Here is a 22,339-nt window from a genome sequence, read left to right as displayed (position 1 = left end):
GTTGGTCCAGTGAACCTTATGTTAAAGGAGATAATACTCGTAGTAATACTAATAGTATGTATACTATAATGATTCAAAGACAAAACACTTTTAGCGGATAAGAATTTGCCTGCATAGATAGTAAATGATTCCACTGCCTTCCCCTCGCTTTGACGCCTACAGCTGTTCCAGAGGTGGATGCGATGCTCCTGAACTGCAGCTGCTACCACAAACCAGCCTTCTAATCAATCATCGCCGCACACCAGCAGCCTGCAGAGACCACCGCCATCCAAAGCACTCTTTCAAGGAGGAATACACACGCCTCTTTTTCCATCCAGCCTTGCTCCTTGGAGATCTGTGGGGTGGTAGTATACGCTCCATGTCAGGGTCACAGCAAATCCCAATGGAGAGATGGCCTTTCAGCGTCCCATTCTTCATCCCAAATTCATCCATTTGCCTCTCGGGCCACTTCCTGTTACCGGCATCACTCCGATGAATAGACGGGGATGATATGGTGACGGGCAGATTCTCAGAGGGGTTTTCAGACGTAATAGAATGTTTCACTTTAGTTATTCCTTTAGTATAAGAGAAGAATTGCTGCCATAAAAAGGAGATATATGCTGATAAAGAAAACTCAAAAACAGCGATAAAGCAGTTAAAATAGCACACTGCTGTCTACAGTGAAGACCAACACAACAAAGCAGAATGTCTTTTTTTTTTTTTTTACCAGTTAAGTAATATTTGCAATCAGCTACATGATTGGTGGCCCCTTACACAGAGTGGTACTTGAGATAGAAAATTAGATACAACTTGCTCTGCATTTATACTGCTGTGGCACCCTGGTTATTAAGTGCTGTGATTGAAATCTTTTTGGTTCCGGTGTGTGTGTGTGTGTGTGTGTGCTCACGATTGTGTATATGTGCTCGTGTGTGTCTATGGGTTTCATCAGGTGAAGGATTTGGTTTTATCACCAACGTTTTTTTTCCCTCTCATCGCTCCTCTCTCTCTCTCATCCTCCGGAGCTTTTGGAGCCTCTCCTCGCTCCCCCGGCTCCATATTAGCATAATGAAATTGAAAAGAAATTGAAATGAAAATGACTGCCACCCGGTGACTCAGTCCACATGACACCGGCAGACAACTGGAGGCAAAACTGAGGGTGCTAGAGCTGCAATACAGGGGCTCCTGCTTTCAATTCTCACCGCTCTCCAAGCGAGGAACACAGACAGAGAGCTCGCACTAAAAAGGAGGGAAAGAGACCATAAACAAGCAGAATGGAGTGGAGAGTAAAGGGGTGACGTGTGTGAGAGCTCGTGCTTTCATGAGAAAGTAACAAATGCTGCAAAAGCTCTATAGAAACAAGGATGCTGTTTTTTGAGATTTGGAAGTGAAATGTGAGCCAATGTGTGCATGAAAAAGCTTTAGTCTTCATCCGTCCGACCAATCAGACATGTGTTTATAACCCAGAGCCACAGGTACACTGGTACAGCAAGGTACTCGGCAGCATCGCTAGTATTATGAAGTAATAAAAACATTGATTTCCTCACATGGTGCGGCTTGCTCCTTCTCTGTGGGCTCCTCGGCTTTGTGAGACTGCCCTTTGATCTTGTTCACCAACATCAGCAGGCGACCTTTGATAGACGTAGCTTGCTCGTATTCCTCTTCCTCCATAGGGATCCCTGCACCAACACAAAACAGACACGCTATATATACAGAGCAAGGAGAGAGCAAAGCCTATTACAGCAGTAGCTCCATCTCTTCCTGTGGGGTTAGCAGACAGTCATGTGTGTGATGCGGAGCATCGGGTGCCCAGTAGCTACTATTTCTTGGCAATTTCAACTCGGTTTTCATCTATGCGAAGGGTGCCATGGCAGGTCGGTGGCATTAGATCGTTTGTAGCACAGAGGGTTGGGCATTTCAATGATTTATCACAACATCAAGATGTCAGAGCAATGTGAGAGGCACTGGACTATAACTCCTGTGCCGGGAGACAGAGAGAGAGAGAGAGAGAGAGAGAGATGCTGATTGGGAAAAAAACAAAAAACATTTCTGAGAGCAAGTACTGCAACAATTCAGCTGATGTTGACACAATGTCCCCATCTTTAAATGTTTCATCCACGCTGCCTTTGTAAAATGATATGTATTAAATTATGCAATCAATCCAAGCAACATAAGATCATTGTATCAGGTTAAATACAATCATGCATATTTCATGATGGAGATAACCAATAAAGCTGCTCATACAACTTTTTTGCAAGATCTGTATCTCACCGCAGTGGAGCTGCAGCTGGTTGTGAAAGTCATACAGTTCCTCTTGGATGTCTGTTGGACACGGACAGTCCTCGCCCACACTGAAAGTCAGCAGCATGTTGATCTGAAGTATGGAAACATAAAAAGGCAAGACACTTACTAAATCTGCTACTTTAGTTGCAATGGCAATCTGAACACGATGTGATCTCATTGTAGGATTCACAGAAGAAGAGGGGAAAAAAAACAAAAAAAACAGCTGAAGTGGCTAATTCTCCCTCGGCTCTCACAGACCGAAGGACACCATGACAAGTCATTAAAGTAGCTGTGAAGCGCTGAACTCCATCTCCAGCTGCGACCCTAAAGGGCTGCTGTATATGTGTGTGTGTGTGTGTGTGTGTGTGTGTGTGTGTGTGTGTGTGTGCGCTCACGCTCACTGGTGCAATGACACCAAAGAGAAGAAGGATGAGTTTGCCTCGAGGCGTTGTTCATAGCACACAAAGAGAGTGCCTGCAACATTTGGAGCGAGGACTAGCTCCCATTCTCCTGGAACCCAAAATGAAGGAAATCTGGCGAAAAACTAAAAAAGGGAATCTGAGGGTGGGGAGAGAAATTAGCCATGCATGTGGAAAATTACACAAGTTATGTAACGGCTCCCTCTGAATTATCCCGTTTCATGCATCATTTGAAGCAGCGAGCCTGCAGGCTTTCTTTGCGGTCAGTTATTATAGATTTATGCGCGCTTAACTGTAAGATTCATCGGCTCTAACTTGCGCACAGTTTCTTGCGTTTGCCCTCTGCGGGTGATTTGCACCTTTTGGGGGTCACATAAGCATCGATAAGATCACGCAGCGGACGCATGAGAGTCGTCCAAATCACACGAACAGAGGTGCAAATTGATGTGAAACTCGGCGCGTAAAGACGTCACAACATAACTGCGAGGAGGTGAAAAGAGCCGTTACCGTACCTTACCCACCGTCTGGAGTGGCAGTGTTACTTAAATAAGCAGTAAATTTGTTTCCCCCATTGGAAAGTCTACATCTTGTTACACATAAGAGAGTGAATGATGTGGTTTTCAAGAGGAGATGTAGTGTTGATGCTGTTTTACTTTTGACTTTTGTTTGCATAGATCAGTGGATAGCAAAACCCGTTAACCAGGGATGATGATTAGAGCTCCTGTCAGGAATGCGCAGGCTGCGTTTGATTGACGTCTTCGTCGCTCTACAGTGAGCTGCCAGGGTGACAAATTACACTTGTGTCATCTCATTAGTGCACGGAGCCTAATAAGACAGGATACGCAGAAACACCTGTAATCCTTTAAGTGTGCGGATAACATTAATGTATCATTTCATTCTACTCAAAAAATTAAATTATCTTACATTTTTGGTATTCAAGGGCAACATTACGCATTGAATATTAGTGCTTTGCTACACTAATATGGATTGTTTTTTTTGCTTATTTCTTTCTATTTTGATGTGTCTGAATATAACATAATATAATCTCTCAATCATAATCATCATATCATGTAGACTATAACTGTAAAACGTAAATGTTCCTTAGTCTTTGATGTGGTAAATGTAAAATCTCTGCCTCCTTGGCATATGCATAAGGAAACCACTGGTTTAGATACTAGTAACTGATGAACACATTGAACCTACAATGTCGTGACCTGGAACTGCAAGTCGGAACATTACTAGTTAGTTGTCCAGATGTGACTACTCTGCAGCTGACTACGACCTCATCGTCACCTGTTCTTGAGGGGGCGATCGAAACTCTTTGGTCTTCTTTGCGGTGACGGCAGCAGACATATTGAGGGCCAGCATCAGCTCGTTGTAGCGGAACTTCTGGTTGTACTGCAGCTTGGAGACGAAGCTGTCGGAGAAAGACACGATGGCCTCGATGCGGTGCTTCAGCTCGCAGTCGCAAAAATAGTGAAGCAGCTCACACATCTGGGGAACAGACAAGGGGAGGAGACAGACGAAGGACAACGCCGCATCAGTGTCTCGCACCTCGATGCAGCTGTTACGAGCAAGTCTGTTAGGAATACATACAAGCAGCCTTATGGCTTCGCATCATCCCACTTATTAAAGAGACATGTAAGAGATCTGTTCAATATGAGTAATTTCATATTTGACTGATTTCTAAATGGGTCTATCGCAGTGGTGCATTTATGGAGCACAGCTGTGGAGCTGAAGATGTTCATTGATTTACCTTCACCGGTTTATTTTAAGGTTTAACAAATATATGACGATGCCAGATCTTGTGCTCTGTGCTCCATGTGTGTTTGGTATCACCTGGCGTTTGACAGGCTCTGGCAGCCTCTTCTCCAGCAGGCCTTTCATCGGCTGTTTAGCCTCTTTGGCGGCCTCCTCTTCTCCAGCTTCCACTGCCTTCTCCTCCGTCCCCGTAAGTCCCTCTTTGTCTGTGGCCCCCAAGGCCCCCTCCTCACGTGTCTCTCTGAAGACATTCGGGTCAATGAGCAGTAAGATCTTATGAACGTCCTCGCTAACTAGCACACCCATAGTCAACAAGGTGCTGATGAGCTTCAAGATTGGCACAAACTGGTACTCCACTCCTCCCCCTACGGGATCTCTGATGTGGTGGCCGCCGCCCTGAACGGCCTCTGTCAACATTGAAATCGACTTCTCCTTCAATGCGTCCAGTGGGATTTGGGGACTATAGAGATGTTGTTCCCGTTTGGTGCTGATGAAACAGGGCGGGGCGAAGTTGAGGCGGGGTTTGAGCGAGGTACTAAGCCCCACCCCTGGCGGGAGGTGCTTTTTGGAAGCGTCGGAGAAGAGGCGAATGGAGCGCGTCTCGGCCGTGACGGGGATGATGAACTCATCTTTCATCGTGAGTCGAGCCTCTTTAGCCGTCTCCAGGTGGGTGCTGATCAAGACATTGTAGAAGCCCTCGCGTAACATGCCTGACAGGTACTGATTGTCGATGGTGTACAAGAGCTGCGATTGGTCCAGGTGGCTGCAGAGGGCGTGGGCCACGCGGGTGTTGCCCAGAGCGCAGAGGGCACAGTAGAGCTTCAGGGTGTGGTAGTGGAACTTCCTCATGTCCTCCTGCTCAGACAGCTCCATGATGTCGACACACCTTTGAACAGAAGCGAGAGGGGATTATCAAAAGACGTGCTGGTGTTCTGATTTCATCTACTTAGAGGACAAGACAGGTGTTATTCACCACATATAGGATAATAAAATATTGATCGTTAAAGGCTCCCTGGAGTTTTTGACCTCTATTAGAACTACAGAGCTGTTTTTTTTATATAATACTTGAGAAATTATGCATTTGCAAGTGTTTTATGAGGGGGGGAAAAAAAAGGAATTAGGCAAAAGTTTTAGGTACAATGTCCTTTGTGATCAACTAAAATGCGCTGAATAGATTAATCCCTTAAGCACACTAAGCCATGCACTGCACCTGTTCTCCTCAGGTATATGAACGGCCAACATCTGCAGGGGCTCCACGCACTGGACCACCCAGCCGTGTCTCTCATTGACCCTGGCTGTTTCCACCTTGAGGAAGATGTTGGGCATGCGGCTCCACAGCACGGCGCTGATGGTCTGGACATCTAGCCGTGGTGGACACTGGGGCACTGGGTTCTTATGTTCGCTCTTAAAGATGGCGGACGACAGAGGCATGGCATTCTGGAGAGGGCAAACAAACATGGAGGGACGATTGAAGGAATGTTCCTATTGATCAATGCCAAACAAGCAGCTAAACACAATCTTTTTCTATTTCTCATCCAAACAACTGACGCAACCCTCTACCTTTATTTTAGCCAGCTCAAACTGGAAGAGGTTAGGGCTGGTGGGTCGCACAAACACAGCAGGGAAAAGCTTGGTGTTGGGTTCCACCTGGAGCGGAAACAAAGAGCGGTACGTTTAGAATACAGGAAGCACACATCAAAAGCCCGAGAAGCAGCAAAAGAGCGCGCCTTGCGGAGAGAGCAGCTAATGATGCATCATGAAACTCCTCGCTACTTAGCATGTGTGTGCGCGATCCTTTTAAGAATGTCAGCTGGCAGGATGACTCAGCGCTGGGTGAAGCCTCACAGAGTTTCAGTGAGCGAGCGCATAAGAAGATTATACCCTTCTTTAAGATTTAGTTCTCAGAGTGCGTCTAAATTCTAAAGTCGGAAATTGAACAATGCAGACTTCAAAAAGGAAAATACGAAAATACAGAAGGTGAGTTAATCTCAAGGTCAACAGGATAAACTGCAAACTGATAGAAAGAGGAGTGGAAGGAGAGTTAGACATGTAGTGATGGTGACTTACAGGTGGATGGAAACAACGGCAGAAGGTACAAATGAATGAGTGAACAAGCAAAGATCACAAGGAAGCTTAAAAGCAACCTTAAAAAGTCGGATTATTCTCTCATCATACACTGTATCTACTTCATGAAACACGATGTAAAACAACGTTTGAACATCACATGTGTTCAGTACCTGGTAGGACGTGGCTATCTCCTTGCCGTTGACAGTGAACGTCACCAGGCCGGTGGACAGGTCTATGAGACAGCCGATGTCCAGGTCCACGTTGCTGCGGCTGGACGCGTGAGCCGCGTTGGTCACGTCTCCACCCCACACGATGTAGCAGTTACTCCTCCTAACACTACCAGTGTGCAAATACCAGTCATCTTATGTATGAAACCTTATTAAAGTAAAGCACTTTTAACCGTTTCCCTAAAAAAAAAAAAAAAAAAGGGTCTCACCTCTCATGGACTCGTCCTCGCTCGTCACCCAGGGTTACAGTGACCGATCGGTTTTTGCTGAGGTTGAAATTGTTGCTATAGTAATGGTAGTCGGGGGTAACCCAACCAACCCACACACCGGCAGGGTCCTGGCCAGCGAAGACCCTTACCGAGTAATAGTACTGCAATGAGACGCGCAAGAGTTAGCCAACGCTGTACAGCTGCAACCAAATGGTGAAAAAAAGAAAGGTTGTTGAATACCGTGGTGATGCTGCTGTAGTCCACTCTTCTACTTTCATCACTGTGCCTCACAGATCGCAACGGATACCTGTTCGGAAAACGGCATTCAACAGGTGACGATCGAGTACAAAGCATTTTAGTCTTCAGCTCCGATCGGCTGAGTAATGTCCACAGACGTTTTATTTCGAGTACCTGTGTTTGACTTTGAGGGTGTCATCTTCGTGGACTCCGTTCATGTCAATAACAGGACTGGATTTGAAGATGGAGTGGAACTCTACAGGCATGCTGAGCCGACAAAACACCATGTCAGCGTTGCTGTTCTGGGTGCCGAACGTCTTGTGGGTGACTTTAAGACACGGGGGGCTGTCGACGGTGCCGTCGATCCTCGTCACCTGCAAACGGGGGAGAAAGGCTTTGCAATTATCCAATGACCGATTTTTAACCACCAAATATCACACCGCTTTCGTTCTTACTGCGATGTGGTTGTGGTCCTTTGGCACGTTGACAAAAGTAGGCAGACGCTTGCTGAACCACATGGTGACCTCTCGGTTCATGTTGACAGCAAAAGGTTCGAATCCCTCCTGAAGGCCGCACATGGTGTAGTACTTGAAGGTGCTGGCGTTTTTCCCCAGATTCATGCGGCCCACCTGAGACAGACCGAGGCTACACACCGGAATAAACCCTGAAGGACGGCCGGAGGAAATAAAAAGGAGGGAGAGAAAAAAAAGAGGAGAGAATAAATAACCTCTAAGAACACACAGCAGGAGGGGAGGGAAAATCAATCCAGCTTTAACGAAAAAGGCAATTTACAAATGTCACATTAAATAAGGGTGATTTTGTTACAGGGAGACACTTATTTTTCACTTATATCCCCAGCATGGTCATTCTAGTTTACTGCTGAGTTTCTACGATCCCCTCATCAAACACTCCCTGACCTTTAGAATGTATAACTTGGCTTGGCTTACCGCACACACACACACACACACACACACACACACACACACACACACCATATCCACATGTAAACGTTCTCACCGTCCTCAGTTTCAAAGTCTGTGAAGCAGAGTTCAGAGCCCTTGGTGGTGATGAGGATCTCTCCGTTAAGGGTGAAGATCATGGACTTGTCCTCCATGTTGATCATACAGCCCACCACGTCTCCAGTGTGCCAGCACCGCCCGAACAAACGGCTGCCCATGTTCAGACAGTGACCCTATATACAGTACATGTACAAGCAGAAAATATATATTACAAGAAATCTCCATCTCAAGTCCTTCCTTTTCAATTAAGTCCATCACTTTCATCCGTTTCTAGAATTTCAATGATAAAGTATTTAAATCGCTCGGTTCAGCTCACCCTGTATCCATCGAAGACAAAAGCGAGCTCATCCGTGCCGAGCTCCACATCTGGCTTACACCCTGGTCTCGCCCAGCCCACTCTCATGTCTCCTCCCGTCACAGCCTCAAATTCAAAATACCACTTCCCGCTCTTCACTGCGTACGTCCTCTCCACTCTGAAGAAGCGGATCTTATCGATGCTGAGCCGCTCAACCACTTGTCCTAGAAGAGGGGAAGGGATAGTCATAGTGTCAAGTCAGGGATTGCTGCTTCGAAAACCAGCTGAATCCTCTCCGACAAATATGGAAATCAATGATGGAACTCTTAATTGTTAGAGTCTAACATTGGGTGAGGTTAGGGGCAATCATTTCACACCCCTATTCTCTTTCAATGACAACTGAAAGGGAGTGGGAGGCACAATCCTTTATCTGGGCTGGGAAAATTAAGTCACAGACAATTTTCCCATTTCTTTGTAACGAGCGTTTTATCATGTACTATATAATTTGATTTTAATTGGAACATCTGTCCATTTAGAGCGGCATACATCCACGAGTCAGCCTCACCTCCTTCCTGGTCCGAGGGCTCGATGTTGTATCCGTAGCCGATCAGAGTGCGGATGGCCTCCCGCAGGCTGTCCCTGTTCGACTTCTTGGTGCGCTCATCCAGCAGAACATAGGGCACCAGGCGAGGGTTACGCTTGCTCTTCAGATCCTGCAGAGAGGAGAGGCGGTCAGAGAAGATTTCACGCACCCATTTTGCGGGAAGAACATTTCCAACTATCCCTGGTTCTCTCATTAAAAAAGTACCGTAGGCCAGCTCAAACGCACAACTGTTTTGCCCGCAACAAAATGCGCCGTCAATCCCTGTAATCGAGTGGTTAATTGTCCGTTTATTGCCACCGTGCTACTGCCGCCCGTCATTCTCTCCATCTTTCCTGTGTCACTCATTTCCTATAGCCGCTCTCTCACTGGGCCTCGAGGCGCAACCAGGGAAGTATCACATTAATACTACTTAAGCAGATTTGTGGAGCTTAATTTGAAATCTTGCGCTGGTTATACAGATCGCACGCTGTTTGTTTGGTCTGGCGTAGCAGCTTTCCTACATATCACTGAAGGGCTTAATTGAAATTTGCAATTTTCCCAACGCACTGGTCAGTTACCCGGTCTCAAGTCATCAAGTACAACCCTTGTTCTACAAACAATACAGAGAATATGATGCAACATCTGCTTTCAAGACAGATGCTGAAGTGTGACACAGAGGCGTGACTTTATCTACTTCAAATGGCAAAGATGGGAAAATGCAATTTCATATTGCATTGAAATATATTTAGTTTCCACCATGATGAAACATTCTGCATCACATCGTAGGAGAACATAGCTGTGAAAAAAAGAATGACTTCAGAAGAGTGTGTTAGATCCAATTTCATGGCAACGGTACCAAATTACACCCAAAAAACCTGATAAACAACAGATAGCGGTCGTGTACAGCATTCAGGTTCAGCACGTTCAACAGATGAGAATAGGTCGCGTTCTGTACTGTGTGTTCTTGTCTCCCTTTACTGCAGAACATCTGGCTCTGTATAGAATAATGAAACATTGCTTTGAAACGTCAGACTAAACAAACCGTCTGACGTGTGCTCCGGTAGAGACCGTATGGGAGGGGAATTAACGAACCGTGAAGGAGAAACTGAGCACATCAAAAATAAAATGCAGTAACAAAGCTGGACGCAGAAGGAGGAGGACAAAGCTTCCTCTTCTCTTTACAAATTAAGAAAATAAAAGGTGGGAATTTAATTGAATGTTGTACACGAATACATCCAGCATACAGTACCTGCTGAATGCCGTAGGTCCATCCCTGTTTGATGCGGTCCTTGGCCCACACATTATGTGCATTCTCTGCCAGTTTGTCCACCAGCAGCTCCTGACCTGGAGTCAGCTTTATGTCAGACAGGTCCAGAGGAGACGGCTTATAACCATTGGACATCATGTAGCTAAAGGAAAAAAAACGTACGGAGGTAATAAAGGGTAAATCCACCAGCACTAGTTGACGTAGTTAACATGTATGTATCATTTCTGATATTGCTGGACATAAGGCCCTCTTACTTCTTTGGGAGTTTTATCTTTTTGAGGGAGCTCTCAGCATTGGGATTGACCTGAACTACTCGACAGCCCAGCGCCAGCAGGGTCCTGAGGGGAAATACAGCAGCGAGTGAGCGAGCGAATGCTGCTGCCGATTGTGTTTAATCAGCACCTCGACATTACTTCTTAAATTTGATAGTGCATGCAGATCCAACGGCAACGATTTTGAGGTGCTGGGAGTGTTCGAATGGAGCAGAGGTGGGTTAAATTGTGCGCGTGTCCTAATCTGTGAGGAGAAAAAAGGCCAAAGAAAACCCAGAGGAGTGCAGAGGGTGTGAAGTGCTTTTGACAAAGTCTCTTCACACCGTGTGAGAGGACAAGGTGTCGGTAAAAATGAGTTTGATGTCCCTCAGAAACCCCATCAGTGTCACCCAGAAGTGCAGATGAATCACAGGAAACCCCCACAGTCTCCTGTATCTTAGTACTTTGTCTTAAACTTCTTCATTAAGACTGTGGCTGATGTCATGTCTGTGATGCTCCAAATGAATGTTCGTAAACAACAACAAAATCTAAGTCTCTTTGTTTGTAATGAACTGCCTTTGACTCAGTCCAACACTCTCTTTCTTCATCTCTTCAAAAAGCAAAACGAAGCGCGGAGGAAATCAATCCATAATGCTCAACATACTTCAGAGTTTCTGTTGACATCTGCAGATTGTAGTTCTTTTCAGTTTCTGGCAGCTTGGAGAAATCCACTAGGCACGGATGCTGCCGCTTATTATCATCCCTTATCTATGAGAAAAAGAACAGTCACAGAAATCATACTTCAACTTCCCTTTGCGTTCTGCAACTTCGGCCCCACGGTCCCTCTATTTGTATGTGAATTATGTGGGAAAGTTTGCTAAATATATATATGCATATGAAATGCACAGCCTTGTAAGTCGGCGTCATTGTAAACCAACAAGGAGGGGAGAATGTGGTTTAAGTAACAGGGTGCTACTGGTTGCGGTGATAAGACAGTCTACTCTAGTGAACATGTTATGGAAGAGGAACAAGGGAGCATGTTTTCTTGGGGGAGACAGAAAGGTGTACGACTAGAATACCGAGTGAGAGGTGTAATGCCTCTTTCGAGGCTGCACCGTATGCCAAATAATATCCTTTTTTTTGGCAATGCCGCTCAGAGGAGGCGGCATGGCAATGGCGGATGTTTACCAAGAAAACATGCGGGGCTGCGTACAGCTATGCAGCTGTGTGTGTGTGTGTGTGTGTGTGTGTGTGTGTGTGTGTGTGTGGGTCCAATGAAAACCAGCCAGCTCTTTTGTGAATAGTACAAGAACTCTGTGGGGAATCACTTATCTGGCAGTTCTTTATTTTACATAATTACATTTGTGGAATAAACAAATAAAAATAAATTAAAAAAGAAGAATGTATTTTTTTTTTTTATATAACACCAGGGCAAAATAAAAGAACACTTCTGTAGGACGTCTACTGTGAATGCTGCTGTAATGAATCACAATGAATGACAAGTACAGAGCACATAATGAGCTGCAGTGGAACCACATCCAATACTGCTGTACATTCACTATGTGCGCCATAACTACATCTCACTATTTGACACATTTGTGCATCCGACCCCTTAAGGAAGAAAAACTTGTTGACGGTAAATATGTTTGCGCTAAACTAAAGATTCTGTTGAGGTGCCGCACAGGATGAAGGTCCGTCTAAAAGCCGGCGTATTAATAATAAGGGGAGTATTCTGATATACGTTTGTATTATAGACATAAGAGCTGTGTTCCATATTGCTGTTTGTGTTGTCATCTGTTCCCTTCGGGGCAAAACAGGTCACTTTGGCGTTATCCTTTAGCTAATGTACAATAAACCAAGAGAGTCGTCAATCGAAACAAAAAGGACAAACTATTTATGTTTTTTGACTGTATAGACCGCAGGTTTAATAACTAGAATTTGGTGTTATAATGCAAAATAACCATCGTTTTCAACTGATCGCATTAGAAATCTACAGTAGGTGTTCTACCTCTGCGTGAACTAATACTTAGGATATAATCAAACTTTGATGGAGCGATTTGATATTTTGGGAAATGCACTTTCTCACTTTCTTGCCAAGAGAACCAGGAGAGGGTTAGCTTACCATAAAAACTAGCAACAGGGGAAAACAGCTTGCCCGACTCAATCCAAAAGAAAGAACCTCTCCAAAAAAAAAAAAAAAAAAAAAAGTCTCTAAAGATCACTAATTAAAATACCTCTTTTGTTTAATCTGTACTCAAAGTCTGGATTCTGGTGTTATTGGACTTTGAACAGAGCCAGCTGCTCTCCGTCGCTACACGTCTTTATGGTAAGCTAAGAGAACGGTATTGATCCGCTCATATAACTATAAACACACAAACCTTTTTCCCCAAAATGTCAAACTATAGCTGCCTCGTAAAACCCCTGCGATTACACTTGGATGATAGATTACGTCTTTAAAGCATCAATTAAACGACTTTTAAAAGAGGAAAAACTGAATGCGGACAAATAAAATACAGGCTTTCCTCTTGGTTTATTGCTGCACAGAAATTGCCAAAACACCCTGTCCTGCCCTTCGGTGGAACAATCCTTTTGTTATTCATGACTTCTACTAAAACACAGACACAATGAAGCATCTACTGAATGGCATGAAAGGCATCGGACATGGAAAACGAGAGTTTTCTTTCCACTTACCCTCTTTTTGGTGTGAACAGCAAATTATAGAAGAGAAAGCAAGATGACGTACAGGCTTCTGATGATTCACTTCTAATACCACCAACATCTGACGCTTTTCAAGCAGCTCCTTATCTCAAATTTGAATAAAACATGTGCAATTGGGATGTTTATTTCTCCCCAAACAAAATGTATGAGTTATGCTTTTTATCTTTAGATCCAGAGTGATGATTTCTTTCTTTTTTTTTGTAAGAGTATTATATGAGTAAAGGAATCTGCATATTTCTCACCTTGCCATACGTCCAGCCCAGCTCGATTTTATTCATCCCCCACAGTTCATGGATGTTCTCTGCTAGCTTGTCTCGAACCTTCTCTAAATGAGGCAGCATCACGATCTGAGGAAACGGGCAAAGATCTAAATGAAAGCGTTAAAACAGAGAGAGGGTTCTTCACATATTCGCCCGGCTGTCGGTTTACCTGGCTGGTTTCCACAGGTGTGGGGATGAAGGAGGCCTGCGACATGAAATGCGCGGTGCCCAGCAGATCTCGGACTCCCTCCACATCCCTCTTGTACTCTTTCACCGGCTCCACCTTCATCTTCTCTTTCGGCAGCAGCGCTTCGTAACACGGAGCGTAACTTGACGGAGGCAGGAACTTAAAGTCGCCATGTCGGCCACCCAACAGGAAGCGCACCCTAACGTGATGAAATGTTATTACAACCTATTATTCTGCACGCAAGTTGATTAACAGGGGACAAAGTGTGTGAAAATATAAATGATTTATCTATTCAAAAGTGATAATTAGACAGCTGTTAATGGAAGAAGCAGTCAGGGAAAAGAAAACCCACCATGCAGCTTAAATGTAACAGTTTTTCTCCTCTAAATCCACTTCAATCAGTTCCCGCCTCTGCTCTAACAGGGACAAGTTTAGCTCTGAGACGCAGGCCATCACTGTGAAGAGGCTCTCCTGAGGACGCCCAAAATAGCTACTGAAGTAGTAGTGGTGACGCAACCAAGCCCATTCTGACTAAAACCCTCAATTATTGTGGAGGGAAGCTGTGCGGCTGTCATTAGTGGATGGATTGGCATTCAATTTGACACAGAACCATCATGTCCCCTCTGTAGGAATTGTAATCTGTGGTGAGTCCCTGATTATTCCTCTAGTGCCATCATCGATCAAAACGTAAAGGTGTCCAACCGTTTGCATTTAGCTCAAGGTACCGCTGAACTCAGGACATTCCAGCATCTTTGAAAGGCAATGTTGCTTTAACACTTTGAGGACAATTGTCGAGTCCACCCTGAAATTCGTTTATGAAACAAACTTTGCTCAATCGCATTCCTTTTCCACGCCTCACAGGCCATCAGGTTTTGAGAATCCATTTTCATCACGCGATGAGGATTTCAAATGTGCTTACATGACCAGACCAAATCAGACCAGTCTCTTGATGTCAAAGGTCTCTGGGCTTCAAAGACGGAAAACTGTGAATGCAAAAATGCAGCTTTGCTCTACAAAAGTCAAGAGGCAATCGTGGAAATCATGGGAAAACCGCTGGAGCTTGAAATTCCACTTTAAAGTGGCGTCAATCACTCTTTGTCACCGTGTCAACAGAGCAGAATATGAAGTACATATATACACACATACATGTATATAATAATTATAATAATATAGGTTATAACATATTTTTTCTTTTGGCTCGTCTGTCTCATCTGCCTGTGCTTCTCTGTGTAGCCCATTCCTCATGGAGGAACTTCAGGGAGGCTGTTCATCTCAGACAAGACACAGGAGGAACAGATAAACACTCACTTGACCCCTGCAGAGAAGCTGACGACGGGGAAGAAGAGTCCGTCTGTGTTGAAATTTTCAAACATGCCCTGAACGGGCTGTCCGTTAATCCTGAAAGAGATGCTAGGAGCTCCCAGGTCCAGGCAACAGCTCACCACATCCTCAGAGGTCAATACGTGCTGGTTTATGGACGCGACCGCCCGCGGGATACGACCTGTTACACACACACACACACACACACACACAGTTATGTGAAATATGACCCAGTGAGTGATGCTGGCACAGATCACGTCTCTTTCACCAACACACAGGATTGAACATGCAAACTTGTACACAAAGTAACACACACTCTGGGCAAGGAGATCAGAAACACCCTGCAGGGGAACTGATCCTGTCTAGACGCAACCTGGCTGCAGCCCAGGGTTGCCGCTCATCTTAAAACACAATAGCTTATCGTGATATGAGCCGACAAAAACAGAATCTTATTCCTCCCACTGACCTGACCAGAGATGGAGACCATCGAAACCGTACGAGTAGAGGTCATCTCCCACTCCGTTGCCTCCCCATCCCTCTCCTCCTCCAGGGTAGGGAGCGTAGCCTTTAGCGTTGGCCCAGCCCACCCTGAGGTGGGAGGGCTCGCTGGTCACAAAGTGGTCCACCTGGTCAATCATCAGCTCGTAATACCACTTCTTATACTGAGCCGAGCCCTCGCTCACCCCCAGGAAGATGTTCGGCCTCATGCTGGAAGTGAAGTTAAACATAAAATAATTAGTTATCCCTAAGAGGCAGTGACATATTCTCAGATATGCTTATATATTAATTTGCAATATCTTATTTTTGTTTCCGAAAACTAATGAAAAAGTCTGCCCATAGGACAAGATAATTAAATTTGCCTCTAATGTATTTGGTTCAGGAAGTTCTTTAAAAGTGTTGATGTCTTAAAGCAAGGAAGCCCAACGCAGATCACTTCAAGTGTCAAGAAAGTGACCCAAAGAGATTTGTTAGATTAAATCTCAATTCAAGTGATCTCACCCTGAGGAGCAAAAACGCTACATCAGGCAAAATGCTTCTTTTCATTGTACAAAGACAAAACGTCAAAGGAGATCCGAGGATGTTTAAAGGGCGAATCTCTGGGCGCCTCGCTGCCCAATCTCTCACTCCAATGTTTGAGCATAATTTAAAGCTCATGTTGTTAAGTCTACATGGTTTGATGCTCAACATGTTTTAGATGTGAAAGCTGCACACTCAATTACACGGTCCGTAGACTAGAAGGCTGAATGTACACACATCCACAATAAGGTGGTCGGGACTCTGGAACCGGATACACCAGCTGTTAGTATCATCAAACGTAACCCTAGTTGTAACGTGTGTGAATAAGTAGAGATTTACTCATCACTAAATTAAAGTAGCACCAACAAAAATACAAGTTTTTATATAAAAATCACAAAAAAATAAATAAAAATCGAACAAAGCTAACGTTAGCTTGCTATTAAATGACCTGAGACTTTATCAAAACTCTGTTTAATAATGATTTAAACTGTGAAGTATCCATAAAAATAACACATTGTGCTCTAAAATACCAAACGTTATGCCAACGAATAAATAGAACTTTTTTTTTTAAAGCACGATGTTGAAAGGAGACATGGTGAGTGGACGGCTTTCTAACCTCTGGACATCATTGACCAGCTGGGTTTGCAGCAGCAGATCTCTCTTGGGCAGCAAGTGATCACAGATTAGGTTCTGATTGGTCCGCACAGCCACACCGTTGCACACACACAGGGAGCAGAGCACATCCAGAATCTAAAAAAGAAAGTGGAGGCAGCAGGGAGGAAAATAAGTGCCGACATTGAGAGCAAACAGCAGGAACAGTTCCCCAATAACTGTCCCTATTAAACCCTGGATAAGAATCTATACCTTTCCAGAAATGACTTATTATTTTTTTTGTCACTTATCACTGTCCAGGTTGCTGCTCTAGGGACGCACTCTTTCCATGCAACCGCTGCATAATTACTCAGAGATGCTTATTGGGGGCAAAAACATGTCCAATAATATCCCTTTGATGTTAGCTTAACAAAGCCGTGGAATTAAATGGGCCGTGAAGTTCAGCCAAGGGCGACAGGCCAGAGCACCTACGCTTCATCATTGGCCCTTTTCTCCTGCTTCCAGAGCTAAATTATACTTTCTGGCTGATTTATGACCCTGGCCGGCCGACTGCCTGCTCCTGATCTCATTTCACTGTTAAACTGATTGAACCATGATGGCCACACACTACAACCAAACCTCCTTGAGCCTTCTGTCACCGACGGAAGCTTGAATACTGGTGTGAGGAAAGCGCAATGAATTAATAGCTAAAGACAAGAAGAGGTGACAAAGAGGCCCAAAGGGAACTGTTATGGAAATGAATGTGCATCCAGTGAAGCATTTTAGTGTGCCTAATGAGGAAAAAAACTGGATAGGGTGGATGCGCGATAAATAGGCACTTAAGCTTGTTGTTGTGTGCTTTCTTGCTTGACTAAAGGTTTCTGACGACATCCGAGTTACTGGAGATGTTTCAGTTTATCTTACAGGAAAGAAAAAGTCAGACATTTTGGAACATTTAGAGGAGAAGATCAATAAAAATCTCACGTCTTTAGCTAAAAAATGAAGCTGATGTCAGCATCCAGTTAGCTTAGCTTCTTAGCTTTACAGAAACGGGGGGGGGGGGGGGGGGGGGGGGACAGCAAGCCTGGCTCTCTTCACATTAGGCAACAAAATCACCTCAGCAGCACCTCTTAAACTCACAAATTAACTTAACACATCGTATCTCATTTGTTTAATCTATACACAAAAAAAAACAATGTGTATAAACAACAATTTGCCGTTTAATGAGGGGGTATATGCTGGACTATATCTTGGTCAGCAGCAGTTGCCAAGCAACCAGCAGAGAATCCGTGAAGCTACTGGTCTTGGCCAAGATGTAAGCGCAAGTAGACAGATTCTGTAACCCTTGCACAGAGCTAAAATAGCAAATTCCCAATCTTTCCAGTCGTTATGCTAAGCTAACTGGCTGTGGGCTCCAGCTACACATTTACCTTATTCCTTTAAGAGAATATTTCATCGTTTTATTACCTTATTCCAATTTTAGTTTCTTTTCACCAAGACCTTTATTTTCCACTTGACTTCATTCAACATCCTTCTTGTACCTCAAACCACATAACGCACAATGATGGAGCCCAGATGTGTCATTGTCTTGTATCACAGCAAAGACAGTACCTCAGACTAACACTTGAAGCTCTACTAGCTTGCTCACCTTGTGGTTGCGTCCGTGCTTGTAAAGCAATGATATGATGGACTTGATGTGTCCTCGCTGGATGATGTTGAGGGCCTCGGGGCTCTCGATTAGAATGCAGTGCAGAACTTCCAGAATGCCTGCACAGCCACAAAGTCATCAATAGTTAACAGCCGCTGAAGAGAGAGACGCACAGCAGAGGACACTCGTCAGAGAGCTACCCAGTCTGCAATCGATTAACAGGGAACGCTGTTCACACAGTGCTGCATGTACCGCTATCATTTCTAAGCAAGCAGTGTCATCTTTCACCAATTTTTAAGACGGATGTCCCCGTCGAGTAGCGCTGCACTGCCATTAAAGGAACTGGATAGCTCTGTGATGTCTCTCTGACAGAGGAAATGCTATTTCAAGTATGGGTGAGAAAGACATCTAGCATACCTGAAGAAGACTCCAGTCTCTCCAGCTTGCTAACCAGCCAGTCCAAGTTGTTGGAGAACTGGGTGCAGTTGTTTCTGTTCCCTCTAATTAACGCAGCTGTAGGTGACAGGGAATGTGTGCATGAGTCAAATATTAAAAAGGAAAGTGTTTTTGTTCAAAGGGATATGATGGATCGGTGAAACAGCAAAAACAATGACACCCAAAGGTGGAAACCTTAAATGCACGCTGAAAGCCAGGGAAGGTTCTACTTTGACACCTTTATACATATTAAATCTGGAAAATGCCTAGAGGGGAGGGAACGACACAAGGAGAGGAAAGACATAAACACAAGCTGACAAGCACACCAACATTATGTCCTATCAACAACAACAACAACAACAACAACAAAAAGACAGGGTCACCCAACGCAGCCAGACAGAGAAGAAAGGAGGGAGGCGTCCTAAATCCACTTAGCGCTGCGCCGGAGCAGGTGTGTGAAGGAGGGGGGAAGAGAGAGAGAGAGAGAGAGAGAGAGAGAGAGAGAGAGAGAGAGAGAGAGAGAGAGAGAGAGAGAGACGTGGCTGGAACACTAATATCAGTCAGGAGGGGGAAATCAGTGTAAATGAGAGTGTGAAGAAACACACTTAGAGGGCAGAGGGGCTTCAGTGTGGCAGGATGAACAACCTCTTCATGGGAATGTGACACATCTAAACCGCTACATGGAGGGAAAATCATGCCCGCTCGCAAATGCATCTTTCATTGCCACGACCGGTGAAGGAAATGTTGCAACCAAACGTTGTACTCATCAGATACGGCAGGATTTAAAAATATATATATATATATATATATATTTTCCTGCCAGATCATTTTAGTGAGCTATGTCTCTATCCGACAGAGCATATGTTAGCAGTGCAAGAGGTTGAAGTGATTTTTCAAAAAGGCACGGCTGATGACGTTGTGCTATAGGAACACAAAGAGCGCAGCAAGAACAAATAAACAAAACAGAAAGCAGCATGGTGATGAGAATTGACATTCAATGATTGAAAAAAAAAAAACAACTATCTGGCCGATAGGGGTGTGTGTGTGTGTGTGTGTGTGTGTGTGTGTGTGTGTGTGTGTGTGTGTGTGTGTGTGTGTGTGTGTGTGTGTGTGTGTGTGTGTGTGTGTGTGAGTGAGAGATAATGATTCTGCTCTGGAAGCACATCACATAAACAGGAAATCTCTTTTGTATGCAGTGGGCCACATGCCACCAAGTCTTTTTCCCGGCAAAAATCTGTGTATATGTGCGAGTGAGTTAGAGATGAGCGTTAAGTGCATGAGCGTCGCACGTCTGTGTGCAAATATGCAGCTGAATTCTAGCAACCTCAGAATTCGATCTTCCACTGCGACGTGTCTGCAAATGGCCGGTTAAATGCAAGGTCAGCACACTTCTTCATCACCATTGCAGCTACTTTATCTTCAAACGACGACTCTCGCCTCTGTGATTGATCACAGTCGGGGATCGGTTTGGAGTGTGTGTGTTCATACGTGCGTGTGCGTGTGCGTGTGTGTGTGTGAGTGTGTGTGTGTGTGTGTTGTGTGTGTGACTTTGCGGTAGACCGGCTCTTCTTACCCAGCAGCTCATACAGCAGGTTGAGAATGTCTTTCCAAGCCGCTCCGGCCTCTGAACCCGCACACTCCCCGAAGTGGGCGGCGCTGTTGTACACGTTGAGGCGATCGATACAGTTGGACACCAGAGTCAGCATGCCCTAAGAAATGCACAGTGATCCAACGCATGAACATAGCAAAACCACCTGAGAATAACAACAACAAAAAAATATGAAACACACACATTTTTACAAATTCAAATATAAACTTGTGTTAAAAACAAGCTCATTAGTTTGACAAGTTCATTTGGTGAGCTCTTTTTCCGCAGCGTTCAATTAGCCGACCGTCCTGAATGCAGCTCGGTGGCTCTCTCCCGTCCCATTTAGTTGGCTGCGTCATGGTGATTTATGCCACAGAGAAATATCCATAGTGATCAGATATGCTAAAAGTGTGCAGTAAAAAGACAAAATGGCAATTGCAGATGATTTATAATGCCGGGAAAAAAATCACGAGTCAGCTGTCTACAGTGACAAATTGACCTTCTAAACGTAATGTATTAGGCCAGCGACAGAGATGCGCCGTTTTTGGTTTATTATCATAGAAAGACATGGTAAATAATATGAAAGAGGAAATATGCTGAAATATGCATAATTTGCCAATATTGAAACCACCAGAAACGCATATATATTTCACTCACATTCATGCATGTTGGCGTGTGACACGTCGTTGTGGCGTGTGAAGGTTAAGGGGAGTTTGGATAGTTGACATCATAAGACACCCTCAGTATGGCAGCTGACATTTGGTAATTGATGAAAGCAATTTAGATCCTAGAGGCTCAGAAGAAAGCTTCAGTGCTTCTGGTGCCAGAAAACTTCTAACAGCAAAACTGCTGACACCTTCGAATGCAATGCCTCCAAAAACAAGATGGTATTCAAACAAAGAATCAATTGCTTTAGCCTTTCACACACTCTGTCTTTCGATAAGTTGCCGCTGCTCCCTGCACACTCGTATGTTTGGTCACTTTCTAAGTCACACTCTTTACTCCGGGGGGGCTTTTAATATTTCGCTGCACTGTGGAACGGCCCACTGTGTCATTAATGGATATTCCATGGAGTATTGGTTTCCTTTATGGTGAAACTCACTTCCTGTTTGAATAGGTTCTGCCGGTTCTTGAGCGAGCGCAGCTTGATCTGCCTCTCTTCGTGCTCCAGCTCAGCGTCAGGCAGCTGGAAGTAGGTGATGAGGTCATTGAGGGTTTGGAGCACCTCCTCAACAGGCAGCGCGACCAGTGCCCAATTCTTAACACCCAGACAATCAAGGTCTCTGGGAGGGGGAGGGAGAGGGAGAGAGGGGTAGAGAGGGAGAGGGAGAGAGAGAGAGAGAGAGAGAGAGAGAGAGAGAGAGAGAGAGAAGGGGTAGAGAAAGAGAGAGAGAGAGAGAGAGAGAGAGAGAGAGAGAGAGAGAAGGGGTAGAGAAAGAGAGAGAGAGAGAGAAGGGGTAGAGAGAGAGAGGGAGAGAGAGAGAGAGAAGGGGTAGAGAGAGAGAGAGAGAGAGAGAGAGAAGGGGTAGAGAGAGAGAGAGAGAGAGAGAGAGAGAGGGGTAGAGAGAGAGAGAGAGAGAGAGAGAGAGAGAGAGAGAGAGAGAGAGAGGGGGGTAGAGAGAGAGAGAGAGAGAGAGAGAGAGAGAGAGGGAGAGAGAGAGAGAGAGAGAGAGAGGGGTTGAGAGAGAGAGAGAGAGAGAGAGAGGTAGAGAGAGAGAGAAGGGGTAGAGAAGAGAGAGAGGGGTAGAGAGAGAGAGAGGAAGAGAGAGAGAGAGAGAAAGAAAGAGAGAGAGAGAGAGAACAGAAATATCACACACTAATCATGTATAGTTTTCAAAGCACTCTCATTCCTCACAAATGCAATAACTTCCTGGTAAATACACTCTAATTGGGAGGCTGAGCAGACTTGTGGAGAGGCTGATGACTAACAAAATGTTTAGCCCACAGGTTCATCATGCTGAAATGCTGATTTCCGCTGGCC

The 22,339-nt window shown here is 44.8% G+C and overlaps 1 protein-coding gene across 3 annotated transcripts in view; it reads right to left on the bottom strand.

Moving 5' to 3' along the window:
* LOC137880350 (ryanodine receptor 3-like) overlaps nucleotides 1-21,524 on the bottom strand; it is a 58,886-nt gene extending 37,362 nt beyond the window's left edge. For all 3 annotated transcript variants that reach the window (XM_068721677.1, XM_068721676.1, XM_068721678.1), the window contains exons 1-26: nucleotides 21,461-21,524; nucleotides 20,344-20,479; nucleotides 18,753-18,848; nucleotides 18,336-18,454; nucleotides 16,713-16,846; nucleotides 15,546-15,787; nucleotides 15,068-15,260; nucleotides 13,742-13,958; nucleotides 13,555-13,659; nucleotides 11,259-11,362; nucleotides 10,598-10,681; nucleotides 10,326-10,485; nucleotides 9,059-9,206; nucleotides 8,515-8,717; nucleotides 8,197-8,371; nucleotides 7,635-7,843; nucleotides 7,354-7,553; nucleotides 7,183-7,249; nucleotides 6,943-7,103; nucleotides 6,677-6,842; nucleotides 6,000-6,086; nucleotides 5,650-5,876; nucleotides 4,518-5,325; nucleotides 3,972-4,172; nucleotides 2,248-2,350; nucleotides 1,524-1,655 (exon numbers count right to left, since the gene is read on the bottom strand). In XM_068721677.1, coding sequence (XP_068577778.1) covers nucleotides 1,524-1,655; nucleotides 2,248-2,350; nucleotides 3,972-4,172; nucleotides 4,518-5,325; nucleotides 5,650-5,876; nucleotides 6,000-6,086; nucleotides 6,677-6,842; nucleotides 6,943-7,103; nucleotides 7,183-7,249; nucleotides 7,354-7,553; nucleotides 7,635-7,843; nucleotides 8,197-8,371; nucleotides 8,515-8,717; nucleotides 9,059-9,206; nucleotides 10,326-10,485; nucleotides 10,598-10,681; nucleotides 11,259-11,362; nucleotides 13,555-13,659; nucleotides 13,742-13,958; nucleotides 15,068-15,260; nucleotides 15,546-15,787; nucleotides 16,713-16,846; nucleotides 18,336-18,454; nucleotides 18,753-18,848; nucleotides 20,344-20,476 — 4,474 coding nt within the window. In that variant the 5' untranslated portion in view covers nucleotides 20,477-20,479; nucleotides 21,461-21,524. The remainder of the gene's footprint in view (nucleotides 1-1,523; nucleotides 1,656-2,247; nucleotides 2,351-3,971; nucleotides 4,173-4,517; nucleotides 5,326-5,649; nucleotides 5,877-5,999; nucleotides 6,087-6,676; nucleotides 6,843-6,942; nucleotides 7,104-7,182; nucleotides 7,250-7,353; nucleotides 7,554-7,634; nucleotides 7,844-8,196; nucleotides 8,372-8,514; nucleotides 8,718-9,058; nucleotides 9,207-10,325; nucleotides 10,486-10,597; nucleotides 10,682-11,258; nucleotides 11,363-13,554; nucleotides 13,660-13,741; nucleotides 13,959-15,067; nucleotides 15,261-15,545; nucleotides 15,788-16,712; nucleotides 16,847-18,335; nucleotides 18,455-18,752; nucleotides 18,849-20,343; nucleotides 20,480-21,460) is intronic.
* Nucleotides 21,525-22,339: the final 815 nt, after the last annotated feature.

Source organism: Cebidichthys violaceus, unplaced genomic scaffold, assembly GCF_023349555.1.
Source record: "Cebidichthys violaceus isolate CVI_PGR_0920_01 unplaced genomic scaffold, fCebVio1.0.p SCAF_28, whole genome shotgun sequence".
Lineage (NCBI taxonomy): Eukaryota > Metazoa > Chordata > Actinopteri > Perciformes > Stichaeidae > Cebidichthys > Cebidichthys violaceus.
Note: the sequence above shows the minus strand (reverse complement) of the source record. Positions and strands in the feature narration are given on the sequence as shown.